The 19819-nt window shown below is 45.7% G+C and overlaps 1 protein-coding gene across 8 annotated transcripts; it reads right to left on the bottom strand.

The window, feature by feature from the left end:
* Window positions 1-4880: 4880 nt before the first annotated feature.
* On the bottom strand, window positions 4881-15119 carry LOC144735270 (uncharacterized). 8 transcript variants are annotated; one of them, XR_013588595.1, is made up of 9 exons: window positions 14833-15119; window positions 14478-14580; window positions 13645-13727; window positions 12031-12098; window positions 10522-10626; window positions 9905-9995; window positions 9341-9427; window positions 7975-8116; window positions 4881-5336 (listed from the first exon to the last, which is right to left on the bottom strand). XR_013588595.1 is itself a non-coding variant. In XM_078617781.1 (8 exons), the coding sequence occupies exons 1-8, from the start codon at window positions 14935-14937 to the stop codon at window positions 8045-8047; spliced, it is 714 nt and encodes a 237-aa protein (XP_078473907.1). In that variant the 5' UTR covers window positions 14938-15119; the 3' UTR covers window positions 4881-8044. The 8 variants fall into 8 exon arrangements, 4 of the variants coding, with proteins under 4 accessions (XP_078473907.1, XP_078473909.1, XP_078473908.1 ...); XR_013588596.1 differs by having other exon boundaries at window positions 7980-8116; XR_013588597.1 differs by having other exon boundaries at window positions 14538-14580.
* Window positions 15120-19819: the final 4700 nt, after the last annotated feature.

Below are 19819 nucleotides of genomic sequence, written 5' to 3'. Positions count from 1 at the left end.
ATAAGTGGATCCTAAAGATCCTATTGACGACATTCGCAACAGAAGGCTTATTGATGTGGCTGCCGTCAAAGTCCACATTTTAATCCCAATCGTTGCCCTCCCCGGACTGCCAGACTAATGCCCCAAGTCGCTTGCAAACGACCCTATCCTGGTCGAGGTTCTCACCTGGTTGAGCAAAATAAACTTGAACAAGGCTTCATATTCTTAGGGTTTTTTTCAGTAAAGTCACGTAGGTAAAAAATTCAAATTAATAAAAGTAAAATAAAAATCACGACAGCAAGCGTGCTGTGACGGTTCCACCTGAAGACGGGAGCTTGTGTTGCCTCCGAAACGTCGTGATTTTTATTTTACTTTTATTAATTTTAATTTTTTACCTACGTGACTTTACCGAAAAAACCCCCTAAGAATATGAATACTTGCAGTCACGAAAGCTTCAAGGCTGAAACAGAGGCTTCAATTCACGTGCACAATTTGGGATAATGTAGGCCGTCTGTCTGATTCAGCATCAAGAACCACTGATCTGGCTGACCATACCCATCGCCGAATAAAAAACTCTGATACACGCACTATTGTGTTGTTAACAAATTGCACTTCTCCAATGACTTTCACAGCCACTCGCGCACTACACTGTCGATCGATACCAGTGTTTATTAACGACGGAAAATGTTCTAAGGCCGAAAAAGTGATGTTTTTTTTTTAAAGGCATGGGCTTAAGCCCGGAGAGAAAACTACAAGCAATGTACGTGACGACGTTTTACTGCGACTTCTCTTGGAAGGAGGGTCCGCTTGCCAGGCTGCACCAAAACGCAGGCGCTTTAAACGGCGTTTACAGTCAGTCGTGGTGGCGCAAGAATGAAGGACATTGCCTGAAATGTGCAAAGCCGAGGCGCTATGGATATGATAATGCTCATTAAGTTCCCCATTGGGATTTCACAACATGAATACTGCTGGCAACTGCAGCAGTCACGCTGATAATTCACTCCACACTTTATGCACCGGATAAGCAAAACAAAATTCACACACACGTGGCATAACGGCAACTACACAGGATATATTTACAGTCGATTACAGCAACAAAAAATGTGAACATTTAAAGCCACGTTGAAAACAGAATAAACGCATTTAAGTAGATAGTAAATAAATAATGCGAGTACAGTGTGGGAACTGAAATTTACCGCACAACTTACAAGATCACTCGGGAAGTAACATTGCAACGTTTTCTAAATGTTACGGTCAATGGTTATGTGGCTGCACAAGATACGTGGAAGGCATGAAGTTAAAGAGAGACCATTGAAAGCCGACGCGACGAACGGAAACTTCTGATAGGTTTATTGTTTTCTTTAAAAAAAGGGAAATACACGGCTGAAACAAGCAATCCATGTCTGACACAACAGCGACATAACGCACAATGGAATCATTGTTCCTGCGCTGCCGATACGAATGGGTAGGAAGCACCACGGAACGATTTATCCTGCGAACTGGTAAAAGTCGGAAGCCTCGAGGCTTGCCGAGCTGAGACGTCGCCTCTCTGCCCACCAATAGCATTCCTTCGATGTGCCATGAAAACGAGAACTACAATTTATGAAATCTGCAAACCCCAAGGATTTGCACGGAGAATTGTGTATTTTTTAAATTCCTAAATGTGCATTTGACATCCGCAATACCCAACACCAATGATGTGCTGTCACAATATACGTTAAACAAACAGTCCTGTACCTTACCAAGCCTGCATAGCTTCTTGGCATGAAGGAAAAACAAATGGAACTCTGCGTTGAACAGAAAATAATAAACGGCGATGGTGTTTATAAACATGCACAAACCTCAGCGCGTCATGATGGTTGTACCCTCAGTTTTTTTTCCACTGAACCATGTGCTTCAAATTAAATGGGAGCCACTCGCTTGAAAATCGTGAACACTACACACACAAAAAAACCCCAGGCTGCCACTTTCCATTCTCTTTGCAGGGAGTGCATTGTTTAATTAATGTATCGTCAAAACATTTCCTTTCGAAATTGTCATTCAGTTTAGCTGGCTTGTATGTATATCACAAAAAAAACACCGTTGGATGAATATATCTCCACACCAGATCGTTCGTGGGGTTGTTGAACAATACTGCTTTACCGCAATCACAAGTGTGGGTTGGTGAACGGGGGGGAAGAGGGAAGGGACATTTCTGATATCACTGCAACCGAGTGCATGTTTGTTGAACTTCTTTTGCACCGCACGTACTCTGATATCACTGCTACCAATTGTTTGCATGCATGTAGAACTTATTTCGCACCATACATAGCCAATTGTGCTAATCGGAAGTGCGGGGGAAGGACAACCAAACTCAAAAATCAGCTCTGAAGCAATGAGTTTTCAATCTGGAGGACTTAAGTGTATTGCCTCCAGTGGCTTCCTAATATCGGAAGAACGTTCCAGACGGCCGCAGAAGCGTCATCCGAAAGCGCGCGATGCGGTGACCGTCTTTGTTCGATGGCCAGACAAAAGCCGCTGCAAAGAAGACCAGAGTTTGCGTGATGGTTTACGAAACGAACTCGGGTTGCCGGTTTCATATCAAATGTGATCCAACTTAAGATGTGTCAAAAATATGTATCCTTTGCTATGCGCTGAGAGGATTTGACACAAGATTCAGGGACTGTCTTCATCCGGGATGAGTCGCAGCCCTGGGAAACCGCTCTGGCATGTCCGACGTTTAACTTGGCTTCTAAAGACACAATTGTGGATTTATATCCCCTGGTCATTTGTATCGCAATCATTGTTTGATGGTTGCCTTCCACTTTAGCTTTAATCTAGCTTTAAAAAAAAACATTCACCCTCAAACGTTTTAATTTCTCGCACAACTTCGAATTGCTCGACTTTATTGTTGGACTTTGTTTTCGTGGTTGTGCCGTGGAAGCTCTCCCCCCCGGTGCATTTTAGGATTCAAGCTCCCAGCCATGTGCAGGGAAACATCAGAAGCAGATCTGACTAGCGCGCGGCACAACGCGCACGCTATTGCAATGATTAAAATTGCGATGCGATTTTTTGGTATCTTGTTTCACCAACTCAAGCATTCCTTGTGTTGTTTAGTGCAGAACGACTCGAAGACGGAGCCCTTAGTAAGGGCTTGCGCCGGTTTATTAACACAAGGGATAACGGTTTACACCAGAGGTCGATGTCCCTACACGCGGACCTCAGGCTAGAACTGTTGCTTGCCTCGGCTATCTCTTGGGCTCTCCACCTCGAGTCGGGACGGGGGTTCAGCCAACACCACCCGAACGAGGAGAGCAGCACCCCGGCTCAGAGGTCGCAACCCGATACCCGTACCCTACCCGATACCCGGCCAGGTACGGGTACAGGTACCCGTTTGCGACCCTGGTGCAGCCGGGTACGGGTAGGCCGTGAGTCACTGGTGAGTCACCGTTTGTCACTCATTTCGGGTAGGGTAAGGGTAGGGAACGGGTACCCGTTTGCGACCCTGGTGCGGCCGGGTACGGGTAAGGAATAAAAACCCGTTTGCGACCTCTGCCCCGGCTCTTGCTGCGGTTGTCCCACCTGATGACGTTTGCTTGTGTTGCGATCGAAACGTCGCGATCTATTATTTGTCTCCCGGCGTGACTTCACCAAAAGAACAAAAGAGTAGAATTTTATAGAACATTTGACAAAACTAAATTTCGATTTAAAGCTTTCGTGACTGCAGGGATTCATCTTCTTGGTTCTTTCGGGTTTTTTTACCGAAAGAACCAAAATTTGACAAAACGTTAATCGGCGCTCGTAGGCAAATACCAGGACAGCCGGGTACAAGCGAGGTGGCCATTACATCCATTTTCGTTATCGGTGGTCTTGGTCCTCCTGTTATTGTACCCGATTAATGTCAACACGCCGTTCGATTTGATGTGGCACAAAATGTGCCCACGTCTCAATCCTTAACCGTGGAGGAAAAAAAGACCATTTTGGCGACCCCTGGTGAGAGGCAGCATACGTAATCCCCTGCATTGCAGCTACGCAAAGTACATAGAACATAACTCTTGACTTAAAGCTTTCGTGACTGCAGGAATTCATATTCTTGGGTCTTTCGGTAAAGTCACATAGATAGGTTAAAAGAAAATAACAAAAAACGACGACGTTTAGATCGCAACACAAGCAATCGTCATCAGGAGAAAAATAAAAAAAATAGCAGGAAAGCTGCTGAGGCAGGATGTTTTAAAGGTTTAAAATGGGTTGTAGCCCAAAGGTCATAGGTTAAGTGGGCGGGGCTATTGATGTTAAAGTGACAAATTTGCATGTATTGTGAGATATTTGCATGTCAATGTAAGGTCGCAGAGCCACTGACACATCAGGGAAAACGAGCAGCGGTGGCTGTGTTAGTGAGACATTTAACCTGTTCATGTAAAGACATTTAACCTGTTCATGTAAAACCAGAGTGGAAAATAACTACTAACATCGGAAGGTAGGATGGAAACATCACAGCCAGTTATACTGATAGGAACCTCCTGGTTACACCAGCCCACAGGGGATTATTGTGTCCGTCCGTCGTCCATCCAAAAATGGGAGGGGTGGAGAGGGTGGGGAGGGGCTGGGTGGGTGGTGGGGCTGGTCACCCCGTGGTGCCCTTATAAAACTCAACGTTTAACCTACTCAAGCCGGCTTGTGCCCACCCTCACAGTCGGCCATATTTGCGGAATACACCACGCCGCCGTTGACCCTGGCCATTGACCGAGCAACCCAACGTTCCTACCAGCTCCCTCCGCAGCAGGAATGTGTCGACTTAAACTTACATAAAACATGCCCCCTCTGTTCACACTGCCTAATGGGAGCCGGCACGAGAGATGCATTCTTCGAAGCAAATAAATGCCCCCCCTCCCGTGTAGCGTAAATCTCCGATGCTTTGTGAATCGGTTAACCCTTTCTTGCTTTATTTACAGACGTTGACAGAACAAAACAAATAATACATGAAGATAGATAGGATTACAACGTTTTTATGAACATCCCATTCCGCTTACACGTGTTTGAGAAAACAAGCGTACGGCGACGATGTTATGCAGTGTACAACAACCAAAGCGGCGGCGTAAAATAAAAGCCTCTCGAGACAAATACTAAAAAATTCCCACGCCAACATCAATTGCGGAAAAAAAACTCACGAAATAAAAGCCACGGCATAGCTAGACACAGCATCGTTTATCTGGTTCCACCACAAAACATTTAAAAAATTAAAAGGACTGGAACGGCAAAGACGGTGGTATATGCGCGTGACGGTAGTCTTGATTGTGGACACACGAGACGAAGCGGGTATGGTAAAGTGCGACGATCACCGGTCCTGGATTACCAACCGAGTTGCCGTCTTGGGAAACCTGAAAGTAAATTACGTAAGTAACACACCGCTCAAGATATTTTACATGTCGTTCTCCCCCTTTGCCTCAGCATTGCCAAGATATTCTCCTCATTCTCTCTCTGTGCCTTAGAGGCGATCATAGGCAGCGGCTCGGGCTTTTGTGCCAACATAGCCCACCAAACGTAACGGGACTGGCCTCGGGGCTGTTAGCGAGTAGCACCTACGAAGGCTAGCACGGCACACGAGAGGGTGGGTGACCAACACCACGCCCGGCCACCTTTCTTTCCCCAGTGGCGATGTTTACACACCGCTGTGCCAGGTACTCATTTGAGGCTGAGCCGACCTAGAGGAGGCCCAGGACCAGTTCAGGTAAGCGTCACCGGTGTTGGCCGTGAGCGGGAACCAAGCCCGGGCCGCTGGGTTCGTAGCGCAGCGCACAAAACGCTCCACCACCGCACACACAGACCCACGCAATGAATAACTTACAGACTTTTGTCAATCTACTGCTGAGTGGGGGAGCCCCCACACCATGAAGCACACGCACCCAGCGACCGGAATAATAAAAAAGATACTACTACCGCATTACGCATGTGGTATGATTTCATTTGTCAAGGAACAGCCAAGTAAGTTCGTCGAGTTGTCTGACAAGGGAGGGGCCGCCCCGATGGGCGCCGCGAGGATGGTCGTTACAATCTCGCTCGCTCACTCGGCTGCTGTCACGGACATTTAAGACGGCGAGGTTCAGCTGAGTACAATTGATTTCGACGAGAAATGTCCCCGCTGTGGTAACGAGGGAGGGCAAAGTGGCGACATCCACATTGTATTGCGCGCAGCCAACCACTTAAATATAAAAAAAAATCACAACAAGGGCTGAACACCGGCTCAGGGCTAAAACTTGAATGAGGCCTTAATTAAAATGGGGGGGGGGGGGGGGGTGGAGCATCTGTACTTGGAGCCTGCTAAGTCTAACAATGGACATTGAGCACCGTTAGGTTTTCTTAGCCACTCGTAATTCGCGCATGGCCTTACGGGTTCAGGCCACGTGTGAAACCGTTTTTATTTTTCCACCTCTCAAGCTTTTGCCAACGCAATCAAGAAGATGCCGCAGTAGCGCGTCGCAAAAGCTCGAGAGAACAAAATCCTCCACGCGAGTGCCGACCGAGGGTGGGGTGGGGGGGGTATGGTGTGGGGGGAGTACCACACACGGCTGCCGATGCCTCTGGCTCCCGTCTCAAGCGCGTGTGGCTCTATCATATCAACGCCTCGCCGTACACTCCGTGGCGAGAACAATTCCCACCGTGCGAGTGAAATTTGAAACAACTTGCAAACTGCAGTGGTGGTGGGCCACTGCTAACGGCAGGGTCGTCTCCACTAGAGGGCGATCCAAGCGGGTATTAGTCTGCCAGTTGCTGTGTGGGATTCCCTCATTTAATTTGTGACAATTCATTCAATTGAGATACACTCACCGCCACGCGCGCACCATACTGATGTGTCACCATTTTTCAGAGTTAGCACAGAGACAGATGCTGGGATTTCAACATTGTGAGCAACAATGTATTAAGTTAAAATTACACGAGCGAAACCAAATGCCCTCCACAAAAAGAACTTGGCAATTGACCCCATCTGGACTTTAATGAATTGAACGAAATATTTGATTTTGTTAATATATATAAATGCCGTCTTCAGATTAATAACGCCCAATTCTACACTTGGAGCTGTACCCGTCGAGACTCCATTTTCCAACCACTGGGACAGAACAGAACTGCAGGTCTAAATAAAAAATTATGCAATTTATTTAAAAATACATGAAAGTCACAATACTTTCGGGTGTGTGAGAAGAGTGCCGAGTTTGGATTTGGTCAATTCGATTTCCAAGGCATGATCATACACAAATGCTCCATGAACACAAGGGGACATGGAATGGGTAACAAACACAGCTGTGCCCCCCCCTCGCTGTTCTCCTGGTCACTTTCGCAGCCGCCGAGAGATGTTTGTAAAACTTCACCCACGCGATTGACCGGATAAAAATTTATACGTCACTATTAAATCGTGTAAAACACCCGTGGCACTGCTAAGACTTAGAAATGCGCCGTTGCAAAAAAAGAAAAGTTTGCATGGGCGCATTGTAACGTTGATGTGTTAAGGTTCTGGAATTAACAAACATTTAACAAAATCAACAGCATATCAATGTATTGTCAAGTCCAGCAATGCACAATCAGATTAACACAGGTCCTAGAATGCCACGTGGAGCCATTCACAGCTCAACCATTTTCACACATTTTTAATCGCAACAACAATAAACTGGGCCAACAGGCAGACTTCTAAAAACAAATAGACGTGTCCGTGCAAAGGTTTTTGCAACCAACTCTGCGTGCGACAAGAGAAAGCATCAAGCCGGCCTGTCTCGCCGCCACGGAGCACGCCGCGTCATTGCAGGCGGCACAACGCAAAATCCCACCTCCCGTAGCCGCCTTGGCAATTCCTTAGCTCTGAATAGTTACGGCAACGCTGCGCGCGGAAAATCGAAAAGAAACACCGTATAACTGCGTCAGATTGCGTTCAATGACAATCTTGGCGGTGCTCACAGGCAATGTTACGCAAGTTACACCGGAATGCAGATATATTGTGCTTCGCTGCGGATTCGTTGTTTTTTTTACTTTACATGGAGGTGTCGGCACAGTGAATTGTCTCTTCCGAGTTGGCCACAGGCCACAAGCAGGCACCTCCCTACGGCGCCCCTGGGCGCGACTCAGGATTCGTCAAGGCCGTGACTTGGCTGCAGATGCTGTTGACATAATCCTGCGGGAACAAAAAAAAGAGATAAAGACGAACATCCTCATTTAAGCTGGTAGTCGTATTTGTTTCGAGTGCCGCCTATTAGCAGGTTCCGACTGGCAAGAGGGGAAATTGAGGGTGTGTTCAGAACCACACTTTTGTCTTCATACATCGAGGGCAAAAATAAAAGTGAGCTCCCTCCACCCGACTTGCAAGGTTCAGGAATTTTAAACATTTGCCAATCCCTTTGATAGCCTTGCTCACTTACATTCCCTGAGTGCTTCGCTAATCCTATTGAAATGAGAATTTGAGCACAGGAATGCACCGCAAAGTGCATTATTCTAATTAATCCTATTGGAAATCAGCTTGATTGACCGCTTACTTCTAGAATCTTTCAGTGGTGGCACCAGACTAATGTCGATCTGGAACAGATACAATGGGAGGCTGATCAATGTCCGGGTGCGGTCAAGGGGTGGCTTTCTATTGTCAACCACGTTGTGTATACTGATGATCTGGTAATTGTTGCTCACTGTGTGTAGGAGTGGGAGACTACCGCTGAACCTGGCGCATGACATTAATGGGGGGGGGGGGGGGGGAGTCGAACCACCAAACAAAAGTACCTGCCTGAGCAATTTACGTCATGAAATCAACTCCCACGAGCAATTGGGCAGTTGTGCAGTCAGGTTCCCATACCTGGGCGGTGCGGTTTCACATAGAATCAGTTGGGCAGCATTAGCCTATTATCAGCTGACAAAATGATGACTGCTACTGTGAAGGAGGCAGAGGACGCTACCTGAGCAGTTGGGGGCAGTCGCCCTCCAACAACAACGCGGGGCGGAGCACGCACTCACAAAAAACAAGCTGAGTGTTAACAGTCAAAACAGAGCAGGTTGGCACAGGTGAGGAGCACAGGTGGTGTGCATCTGCCCAGTCAACTCAGTCGACACATAACTCCTAGGTCTGTCCCACAACAGACCCAGGTGTGTCAGGGGATAAGACACGTGGTTTTAAAGTGTATTGAGCCTGGCACGAGCCCTATGGGGACGAGTCACTGCCACTAGTGGCGAAATGTTGTCGCTATTGCAGCGGTGCGCAAGGACATGTTAAAAAAAAACCTCAATACGGCCATCAATAACATTAGGAAAAAAGGTAAATATACATCAAATGGGTGACACTTCAGGCAGTGGTCATTCTTCAGAGCAGATACATTCTTCAATTTAGCTCGGCGAGTGTGTGGCTCATGGTTACCCTCAGTTGCGTCATTGTGTGCAGAAAGTTGCTGTCCACATTCACGTTCAGTTCATCCAGCGGGGTGTCCAAAGGACATGACAGGACCTGCTCCAAGAAAAACACACATTCGTCTCAAGGACTCACATCGTCGCGACTCGGGGGTCAAGCCATTCAAGAGTTGATTTGTTGTTTTACCGCCCCACCTGTATATTCAGTTTTGTTTTTACACTGCATCGTTTCTAAGGTTTTCGTTTACAAGTATTGGAAGATGAGGCAAAGCTCACAGGAGCTGCGTAGCTCTTTTCAAAAGGTCAACAAAGTGGCGTACAATGTGGACATTTATAGCAAGAGCTAAATAGTCTAAATGCACGTTCTTAATGTTGAGAGAAAAAACCCGGAGGACCCGGAGAAAAATCCACGCGACCACGGGGACAACGTGCAAACTCCAAACAAACAACAGGCGTCAAGGTTGGGATCGAACCCGTGACCTCATGCATACCAGGCGAGGTATTTAACATCTCGCCACCGTGCAAGAGGAAGGAGGTCTGAAAAAGGGTCAAGGTTTCCAGAAAAACCACCCACCTGACCGTCGGCCAAGGGCAGGTTGATGCTGGGCTGATGGTTGAAAGGCTCTCCATTCTGTGAGATTTGCACGCCCGATGTCCACGCCATGCTGTGGGCGGAAAAAAAAAAGCAGGTTCACGAGCTGCTCATCAATGGCTCAAGCTCCATTCATAGTCATCATCGCCATCGCTAGAATCGGTCTCACTATCATCAGTATTAGAATCATCGTTTCGTGGCCAAAGCTAATTTGCTGATTTTGTCAAGGAGCATAAACCATCACGCAAACTCCAGTCATCCACACAACGGTTTCGGCAAACCATCGAACAAAGATGGTCACAGCATCGCGTGCTTTAAGATGCGTTTCTGTGGCCGTCTGGAATGCTCTTCCTTCCGATATTAGGAAGCCACTGGAGGAAATGCACTTTTAAGTTATCTAGATTTAAAATAATTTCTTCATAACTGCTTTATGTGTTTAGTTTGTTGTCCTTCGCCTGTACCTACGATTAGCATCATCATCAACACCACCACCAAAAACAAAACATCCTCATCAGCATCACCGCAATCATACAATTGCAACAAAACTAATGAAATCTAGACCTTGAGCGTGCACACTCAAGGCGTTCAATTGGCCGCACCTGGAGCTGAACCGGTACTTCTTCATGGAAGTGGTCAGGCTGGTTGAGTTGGGCACAAGGAACCTCTCTTTGCTCGAGACCGGTGTTACCCGAGCCTTCAAGAGCCTACGGAGGTGATGGAAGATAAAAACACAAGCACAACAATCGGCTCTCCACGTCCAAACAATTGACAGTCGTAGACAAAGAGGAATTGAGGGCAGACCTTCACCTACGCGCAGCAGTGGTGAGATGTTAACTACCTCACCTGGTACGCAGGAGGTCGTGGGTTCGATCCCGACCCTGATGCCTGTATATTTGGACTCGGCATGTTCTCCCCATGGTCGTGTGGATTTTCTCTGGGTTTTCCGGTTTTTCCCTTCAAACTTTTAATCAACATGCATTTAGAGTATTTGGCAGCTGCTGCTATAAATATCCACATGATAAGCCACTCTCTTGAGTTATTATTTGCGGCCCGGTTGCTTCTGAAAAAGAGCTATGAAGCTCAGTACGGCCTTACCTGGCTAAATTAAAAGTTTCGTTTTTAGTTTGCACCACTAATGGGGGTTCAAAAACACACACAACCCAAGAAACAAACAGCTCTCATCTTGTAGATAGTTACACCGAGGCTGTGTTGTTTCCCAGCGTCTCCGACACGTATTTAAACACTTCACTAACAATGCAGCCAGGTCACGGCGAAGTCACTCCCGTAGGTTTCACTGTCGACGCAGCGATGTCACCCTCACTGGAGAGCTATGGGGGGGGGGGGGGGCGGGGGGTGGCACATGTGAGTTTTGGAGTCTTTAAAAACACGTCTAGCAACCTGGGGACATACAGCCTAGGTCAGTGTTCTTCATTTCAAGGCCCGCGGGCCACTGGCGGCTCCTGATGGCCTTCAGTGCGGCCCCTGACGTGCGGCCACTGACAATACATAAATGTGAAAACACACCCCCCCCCCCCCCTCATCATCATCGTGCTGCTTTCAAACCCAACAATGGTTTCAAATGTGTGGGGGCCCTCACACTGATGATGTCTTGTCGGTGAAAGTACCCCCCCCTTCTGAAAATTTGTGAATAACAGCAGGATAGGTACAGGTCTACAATGAGGGCTTTGCCATTCCCGGCTAGCGCCTTTCCTTAAATTGGCACGCATGGTTCAAGGAATACTCCGCATGTGTGAGGAGCGGTAGTGTGGCGGTTAGCTGCCCTGCGCCACGAACATGGCCACCCGGTTCGATTCCCGCTCACGGCCAACACCAAGTGACGATTATATGAACAGGTCCTGGGCTAGGTCGACTCGGCCTCAAATGAGTATGTGTAACCATCGCTACTTAGGGAGACAAAGGCAGCCGAGAGGCGGTGGTGGCCACGCACCCCCTCGTGTGCCGTACTGCCGTTAAAAAGGTACTCGCTAACAGCACTTGCCCGAACAGTCTGCTAAGGCTATATGGGTGGGGAGGGGGTCTCTGTCTTTGCACCCCACACGTCAAACCAATGAGATTGCTTGTAAATCGATGAACTGGGCTGCCCGAACCTTTCCGAAGTCCTCTTCTTGATCGACTGGGACGTTAATCGAGTCTTCATTTCCGTCATGTTCATAGCCTGAAGAACGAGAGATACGACGCATGCATGATACGCAGCACCGAGCACTATTTGGTGCTATCGGACAAAAAGAGATGAAAGAATCACCCATATATCCTTTAACACCCATAATAAAGGTGGGTTTTTTTGTTTCGTTACATAGCGAGCACCCATGAAGGCGAGCACCTTTGAAATCCGGTGCGGCACACGACAAGGTGGGTGGCCAACTCTGCACCTGGCCAGCTCTTGTCTACCCAGCGCACACCAAATGCACGGCACTGTTATTGGTCTTGAGCGGGAACGCACGCGGGTCGCTGGGTTGGTAGCGCAGTGCGCTAACCACTACACTACCGCACCTCCCCCCATGTTGTCCCACGCGCACACACACATGAACAATCACATCCACCGATACCCGCACACCTATAAGTTTGTAAACAGCAACAACAAAAATCAGCCACGTGTGTGTAGAGCTTCAGGCAAGTGTCACATATGGAGCCGGTTTGTCTCATAGCTGGAGATGAATGGAGGGCTAAACATTCACGGTGAATGGACTCGCGTGTGTGTGACAAGTCTGAGCTTGTTTTGCAGGCGACTGTGCTCACTGCAGCACTGCAGATACGTGGGGATGACTGCACTGCACACAGATCAACTAATAGCAAAATAGGGGACAGAACAGTGGTGAATGACGATACCATAGATTTTTTAAGCTTTCGTGACTGCAAGAATTCATACTCTTAGGTTTTTTCGGTAAAGTCATGTAGGTAAAAAAAAATACTTTATTTCTATAAATTTTTCTAGTATTTTTTTTATAAAATAATTATTTTATTTCTATAATTTTTTCTAATATTTTTTATTTTTATTATTTACTTTTTACCTATGTGACTTACCAAAAAACCCTAAGAGTATGAGGATACCATGTTCACTGGATCACAAGGAGCTCGGGAAAGCAAGACGCATACCAAACTCTGGTAATTTTTGAGAAAAAAATGACGAAAATTAGACATTCCTGGAAACGGAGAAACAAAGATGTAAAATATATACAGTAAAACCTTGGATTGCGAGTAACTTGGTCTGCGAGTGTTTTGCAAGACGAGCAAATTTTTTAAATAAATATTAATTTGATAAACGAGCGAGGTCTTGCAATACGAGTAGTACATGTATACGCTTCATCTGCCGAGCGTCACGTGATCACAACTGATATACGAGTGCTTTGGATGACAAACGCGTTTCCGGAACGAATTATGCTCGCAATCCAAGGTTTTACTGTATACACATAGAGTAGTGAAATTAAGAAAAAAAAGTGTGTTTCAAATCTGGAGAATTTAGTAATGGTGGAAATGGCTTTGTGGTGACGATGAATGTATCCGGTGCCAATAATGTTCATCGAATTTATTTGTGCTTAACACTGCAAGTGGGCCTGCGATGGCACATGCCGCATTCTAAAGCGCAGCGCTAAATAGTGCTTTAAATTGGTGTGGGGGGGAAGGGAAACAGTGCATCTTATTCATCCCGATAATACAAACGGTAAATTTGGAAAAACCTTCATTATGCATTACATGTGCCTCACCTTTTTGGCTGGTCTCCTCTTCACGGTTAGAATTAATTTGGAGCCTTGGCCACCGCCGGCCTTGCTGGAAGGCAGCAACTCCGCTGCAAACGATGAAAACAAAGGAGACATTGGGACAACGCCCGACGGGCGCACATCACCTTGTACCAAATCGGCCAGAATGCTCCCGATCTTTCTAGCAATCGGGAGCAAAGCGGGGTTTAAAAGCCTGAACAGCAACTTAAGATGCGTGAACCACCCATCCGCAACAGGCGATTACAGGCAGCGCCGCAGCAGCCAAAGTCAACGTCGTGACGCACTTCTATACTGCCCAATATCACCAATCTGCACTGACCAGTGTGGTAAAGTATGCTCAAATAACCGGCCACGGACCATCAAGGAATGGGTAGGCTCTTGCACAGCAGTGGATTGACAAAGGGCTGGAGATATGAAGGACTGTTCAAGGCAACACGTGATTAAACACAATCCATAATTGCTATACGTCGCCAAGCAATCGGGTTGTTTACTTGTTCGCTAACGTGTAAACAAGTGAGCCGTTCTTATTTGGATTATTATTGCATCTCGTCACAGTATGATAGACTAACATCCACTGTCATGAACAACATACGTTAATTTTGTCCAACTCAAATAAATGAATGCAAAGTTAACTTAACCATCTTAAGCACTCGTGTGAAAGAACATTTGCAAGATAAAAACCAAGGATTGCAAACTAAAGAAACGAGGAACTATTCTTCCTCGTTAATCCAATGACAATTCTCAAAGACTTCATTAGAGGGTTAAATATTTCACAGTGTAACTTCGTGATGTGCTGAAGGTAAGTGAAAGAACATTGCCTTTTGTCGCTTTAGTGTTGATGACCCAAGATTGCTCAGGACATTCGTTTACCGTCTCACCCGATTTATCAATCCCATCGTCAGACACCGTATCTTCTTTCTTCTGGTCATGCGACAGGCAAAAAAGAAAGTAAATGTTAGGTGCCCCTTCGCAAAATTTAAGTCCACGTTTACAATGCGCAAATTGATGGTTACTCGACTTTCGGAGGATTTCAACGCGGCATTAAATCCTGAGGCACGGTATCGTTAGTGAGGGAAGCAAACGATGCCATTCAAGTGCAAAATTATAAAATGGCAAATTGGTACAAAAAGTAATTGTGAATGCAACTAAATAAATGCAAAAGTAAACACTTACCATTGCAGCTTTGCCATATTTGGATGCAAAAGACGAACAGAACACAGAGAGAAAAAAAGCATTGTCCTTAAGTATGCAAGAAGGTTCATTGTAAGTAAAGCTCATGGAAAAGAGTTACGCATGATAAACTCGAGCGTGCTATTTGTTCAAAGCTGCCCACTTCCGTAATCTAACTGAACATGTCCCACAACTGCACTCATACGCAAGCTGCTTTTGACTGCCCATCGAACAAAGGCGGTCACAGCATTGCGTACTTTCAGATGCGCTTCTGCGGACATCTGGAACGCTCTCCCTTCTGATATTAGGAAGCTACTGGAGCTATACACTTGTAAATCATCTAGACTGAAAACTCATTTCTCTACAACTGCTTTTTGTGTTTAGTTTGTTGTCCTTCCGCACCTCTGATTAGCATGGTTGGCTACGTACGGTGCGAAATAAGTTCAACATACATACATACATAATACAGCCCACAATCACATGAAGCACTTTGGAACGGGTTGCAAATTTAAGCAGGTACTCGAGACTATTTTTGACATGGAAATAGTTAACATTTTTCTCGCTTCCTGGCCAAATATTTATAAAACAACACAAGTAAACATTCACAACAATAATTACAGTACAAAAAAAACTTCCATTAATCATTGACTTAGTGCTCTGCAAAACGTTTTCCAGAATAGTTGATGGCAAGGCGATTTATACAATGTCATAATTTTCTGACAGGTGTGTGATATATGCATTGTATATAGACTGCACAGTTACATAGACTCAAGGAAAGCTCATGTTTAGAAAACCGTAGTTAAAAAACTTTCCATCACTCTTAATCTAAACCTGAATTGCACCAAAGCACACATTCAAGAGAAACTTGATAATGTGAACTGTAATATCATATCGTATCGTGGAAAATGACACAATGGGAATCGTTCAACAGCTGTACCCCATGATAGGCACTGCGAATACCTTTAAACTTGAGATAATTTGTGTTCAACAAGGAGCCCGGAGCCTTCATGAGGAGGTTGATATGTGCCTTGTCCACTTGAACGAGGTAGGAATTCAAAACGTTGGTTATCATGGCCAGATGCTCCTCAACTGCAACACAAAGGGACACAGCACCTCCCCTGGCATTGGTCAACGTGTTCAACAGAGGCATATCAAAACACCAGATTCCAACGGCAAACCACCAGCGACTTCCTGTCACATGGCCTCTGGCCGCGGCAGGCCGACCTGCAGCACAATGGACAGCGATGGAGCTTTTACACCATTGGAACCTCATTTGCCAGTAAAAAATATGATAATTGGCTTTTTACCCTTTTATCTGGCAACAAAACGGACACCTTTTTTACAAGGAGTCATGTTTGCATAGACCACAATACCTGCAGTCATAATGCCTTTTGGCGTCATCTGGTCCAACACCATGTGAGACTAGGCTCTAAGGAAAGCTGTCTCGGGTGTGGACCAATCAACTTCAAGGACAGCGCACTTAAAAACTACCACAAATTATAGCTCAACGAAGTAGCTTATCATAGTGTGGAAATGTATAGCAGCCAAATACTCTGAACGAGTGTTTCTAAATGCGGAGGGGAAAACCGGAGGACCCGGAGAAAAATCCACACCACCACAGGGAAAATATGCAAACTTCAAATAGACAAATGTCAGGTTCGAGATCGAACCGACGACCTCCTGTATACCTGGCGAGGTAGTTAACATCTCACGGCATCCCTTGCAGAGACACGTGGTTCGAGCAGTACAACTGCCATGGTTAATATTGCGGACGTATCTATATCGTAAATACACGCCGTCTGCTTAAAAGTCGACGTTAAAGATCCCCCCCGTGATGTTATTAAAATAACTGTGAGCAAAGGTGTACTAGGCATCATGGTCAACATTAAAAAATTACTTACATTTTTTTACAAATTTGGTAAAACTACACAGCAACACCACCCCTTACTGTGAAACACAGGGTCTTCTCGACAGCCTTGCTGAATAAGAATTACGCAAATATAAAGTGTACTCATGATCTATGTTATCTGTCACTGAAAGCATCACAGCTGTGCTAATGGGCACAAAGAGGGGAATATTGTTTAACGTGGCATGACTGTTTTAACATGCTCGGTCACTTCTCCACCGCAAAGGCCTCTTGCAGTGACAGAAGAGATGAGTTGTTGCGTGTGCCCCCCGCCCCCCCCCCCCAAAGTAATCTGACAATCCTTTTCAGCCATCAGGAAGGAAAAAGGCCCCCCCCCGCCCCCCACAATCCCATCCTATAAAAAAAGCAGAAGTCCCGTCATACCTGCCAGGCCAAAGTCTGCAATAAAGCCCGCCAGTTTCTCCTGCTTCATCTTGTTATGTTCCCTGGTCACATCATTGCTTATGGACAGGCCCGATTTCTGTGCCCGTGTCGATTTCTTGGCCGCTCGCCGTTTGGGCCCCATGTCCACGCCGTCTGGTCTGCCCTCGTCTCCGGCGCTACTCTAACTCTGTTAAGGAGGGGGGGGGGGGGAACGAACAAAACTTGAGACACATCACAGAAAAATCACTCATCATAGAACATCACTCATCATACAAACATCACTCATCACACAAACATCACTCATCACAGAAACATCACTCATCACAGGAACATCACTCATCACAGAAACATAACTCATCACAGAAACAACACACATCACAGAAACATCACTCATCACAGAAACATCACTCATCACAGAAACATCACTCATCACAAAAACATCACTCATCACAGAAACAACACACATCACAGAAACATCACTCATCACAGAAACATCACTCATCACAGAAACATCACTCATCACAGAAACATCACTCATCACAGAAACATCACTCATCACAGAAACAACACACATCACAGAAACATCACTCATCACAGAAACATCACTCATCACAGAAACATCACTCATCACAGAAACATCACTCATCACAGAAACAACACTCATCACAGAAACATCACTCATCACACAAATATCACAGAAACATCACTCATCACAGAAACATCACACATCATAGAAACATCACACATCACAGAAACATCACTCATCACTCAAATATCACAGAAACATCACACATCATAGAAACAACACTCATCACAGAAACATCACTCATCACAGAAACATCACCCACCATAGAAACATCACTCATCATAGAAACATCACTCATCACAGAAACATCACTCATCACAGAAACATCACTCATCACAGAAACATCACCCACCATAGAAACATCACTCATCACAGAAACAACACTCATCACAGAAACATCACTCATCACAGAAACATCACTCATCACAGAAACATCACCCACCATAGAAACATCACTCATCACAGAAACAACACTCATCACAGAAACATCACCCACCATAGAAACATCACACATCACAGAAACATCACTCATCACAGAGATAACACACATCATAGAAACATCACTCATCATAGAAACATCACTCATCACAGAAACAACACACATCACAGAAACATCACACATCACAGAAACATCACATCATAGAAACATCACTCATCATAGAAACATCACACATCACAGAAACATCACTCATCACAGAGACAACACACATCACAGAAACATCACTCATCACAGAAACATCACACATCATAGAAACATCACACAAACTCGCCAGTTTCTGAGCCGCGCGAAATGTATACATTTAACTTCTTTCGCACCATCCGTAGCCAACAGCGCTAATCGGAGGAAAACAAGCTAATCACAACAGCAAACTAAACACAACAACAGGCAGCTCAAAGAAAATCAGATTCCAAAACAACAAGAGTTAAAATTGAACATAACATCGTCGCGATTAATTTTATCTTAAACCTACGTGACTTTACCGAAAGAACCAAAAAGTATGGACATAACATTTAAACAACCAAAAGCACGCGCGCCAACCGGCGGGCAGTATTACCTCACATCCTATCCTATAATGTATACAATTATATAGTTATCCCAGAGCCACCATCTCACACCACAACATTGCAATCATCGGTCATGCTCAATCCACCGCTATCGACCGTACAAGCAAAACCGTCTGCAACTCATTAACGAGGCATAGCAAAACTACGACACGAACGCCTCTCTTATCTTACACAATATTTACACAGCGCCTCAATGTAAGGTGCCTGACAACAATCGCATACTTATAGATACGTGTCTATAATGTCTTAAGCGCACACGCTTAGCGATCTTACTTTAGCCCTTAGGCCTAGGCCACTGAGGGCCTCGGAGAGCGCCGCTAACGTTGCAACAATTCTAACTATGACAGTGGTCCGCCTAACCCCCAACCCCCCCTACCCCCTTTCACGATTGTAACGTTGTGTACATAAATAAACTAAGCTGTTAAAAAGAATGTCTAAGCTCACTTTTGACAACTCGTAAACGAAATATTCACCGGGTCTGGAGGAATCACGAAAATTGCCGCGCTCAGAAACCCGTCCGTTAACCGCCATTGACTTTGAACGGACCAATCAGAGTAGAGCCGGACCCCGCCGGGAGGGACGTCATCACGCACAATTATCGCCGTGCGTGATGACGTCACACCCGTGCGTGACCAACTTAAGGGTGGTTCTGCACGCATCAACGCCGTGCGTGATGGCGTCATAACCTGCGTGACAGACTTAAGGATTGGTTGTCTTTGCCAGTGACGTCAGCGCGTCTCCCAACGCTAACGCAGGGACGTCACCTCGTTACGTTACGAACGAACAGGTGACGCGATGACGTCACCGCGTTATACCTCCTTGTGACGTAAGTACGCAACTAACTTCGCGTCTCCACACGTTCAAACGCTGCCCTTAAAAGATAAAGATATATTATATATTATTCGCAAATAAACAACGCTTCCACAGATAGAGTGTTCATAATAAGGGTTGGAGAGAACACTTAACACCATTGGGCCTATATATATATTCTTTGTTCTTTCGGTAAAGTCACGTAGAAGGGAAATAATAAAATAATAAAAATATAAAAC

The sequence above is a fragment of the Lampetra planeri genome, chromosome 54 (genome assembly GCF_965212315.1).
Source record: "Lampetra planeri chromosome 54, kcLamPlan1.2.h2, whole genome shotgun sequence".
Classification (NCBI taxonomy): Eukaryota; Metazoa; Chordata; class Hyperoartia; order Petromyzontiformes; family Petromyzontidae; genus Lampetra; species Lampetra planeri.
This window is presented reverse-complemented; position numbering and strand designations above follow the sequence as displayed.

Coding starts and splice junctions, on each gene's coding strand:
- LOC144735270 (XM_078617781.1), bottom strand. CDS start 14,937: ATGAGCTTTACTTACAATGAACCTTCTTGCATACTTAAGGACAATGCT. Junction 14,581..14,832: donor AATATGGCAAAGCTGCAATG/GTAAGTGTTTAC, acceptor TCGCATGACCAG/AAGAAAGAAGATACGGTGTC. Junction 8,117..9,340: donor ACACAATGACGCAACTGAGG/GTAACCATGAGC, acceptor TTGTTCCCGCAG/GATTATGTCAACAGCATCTG.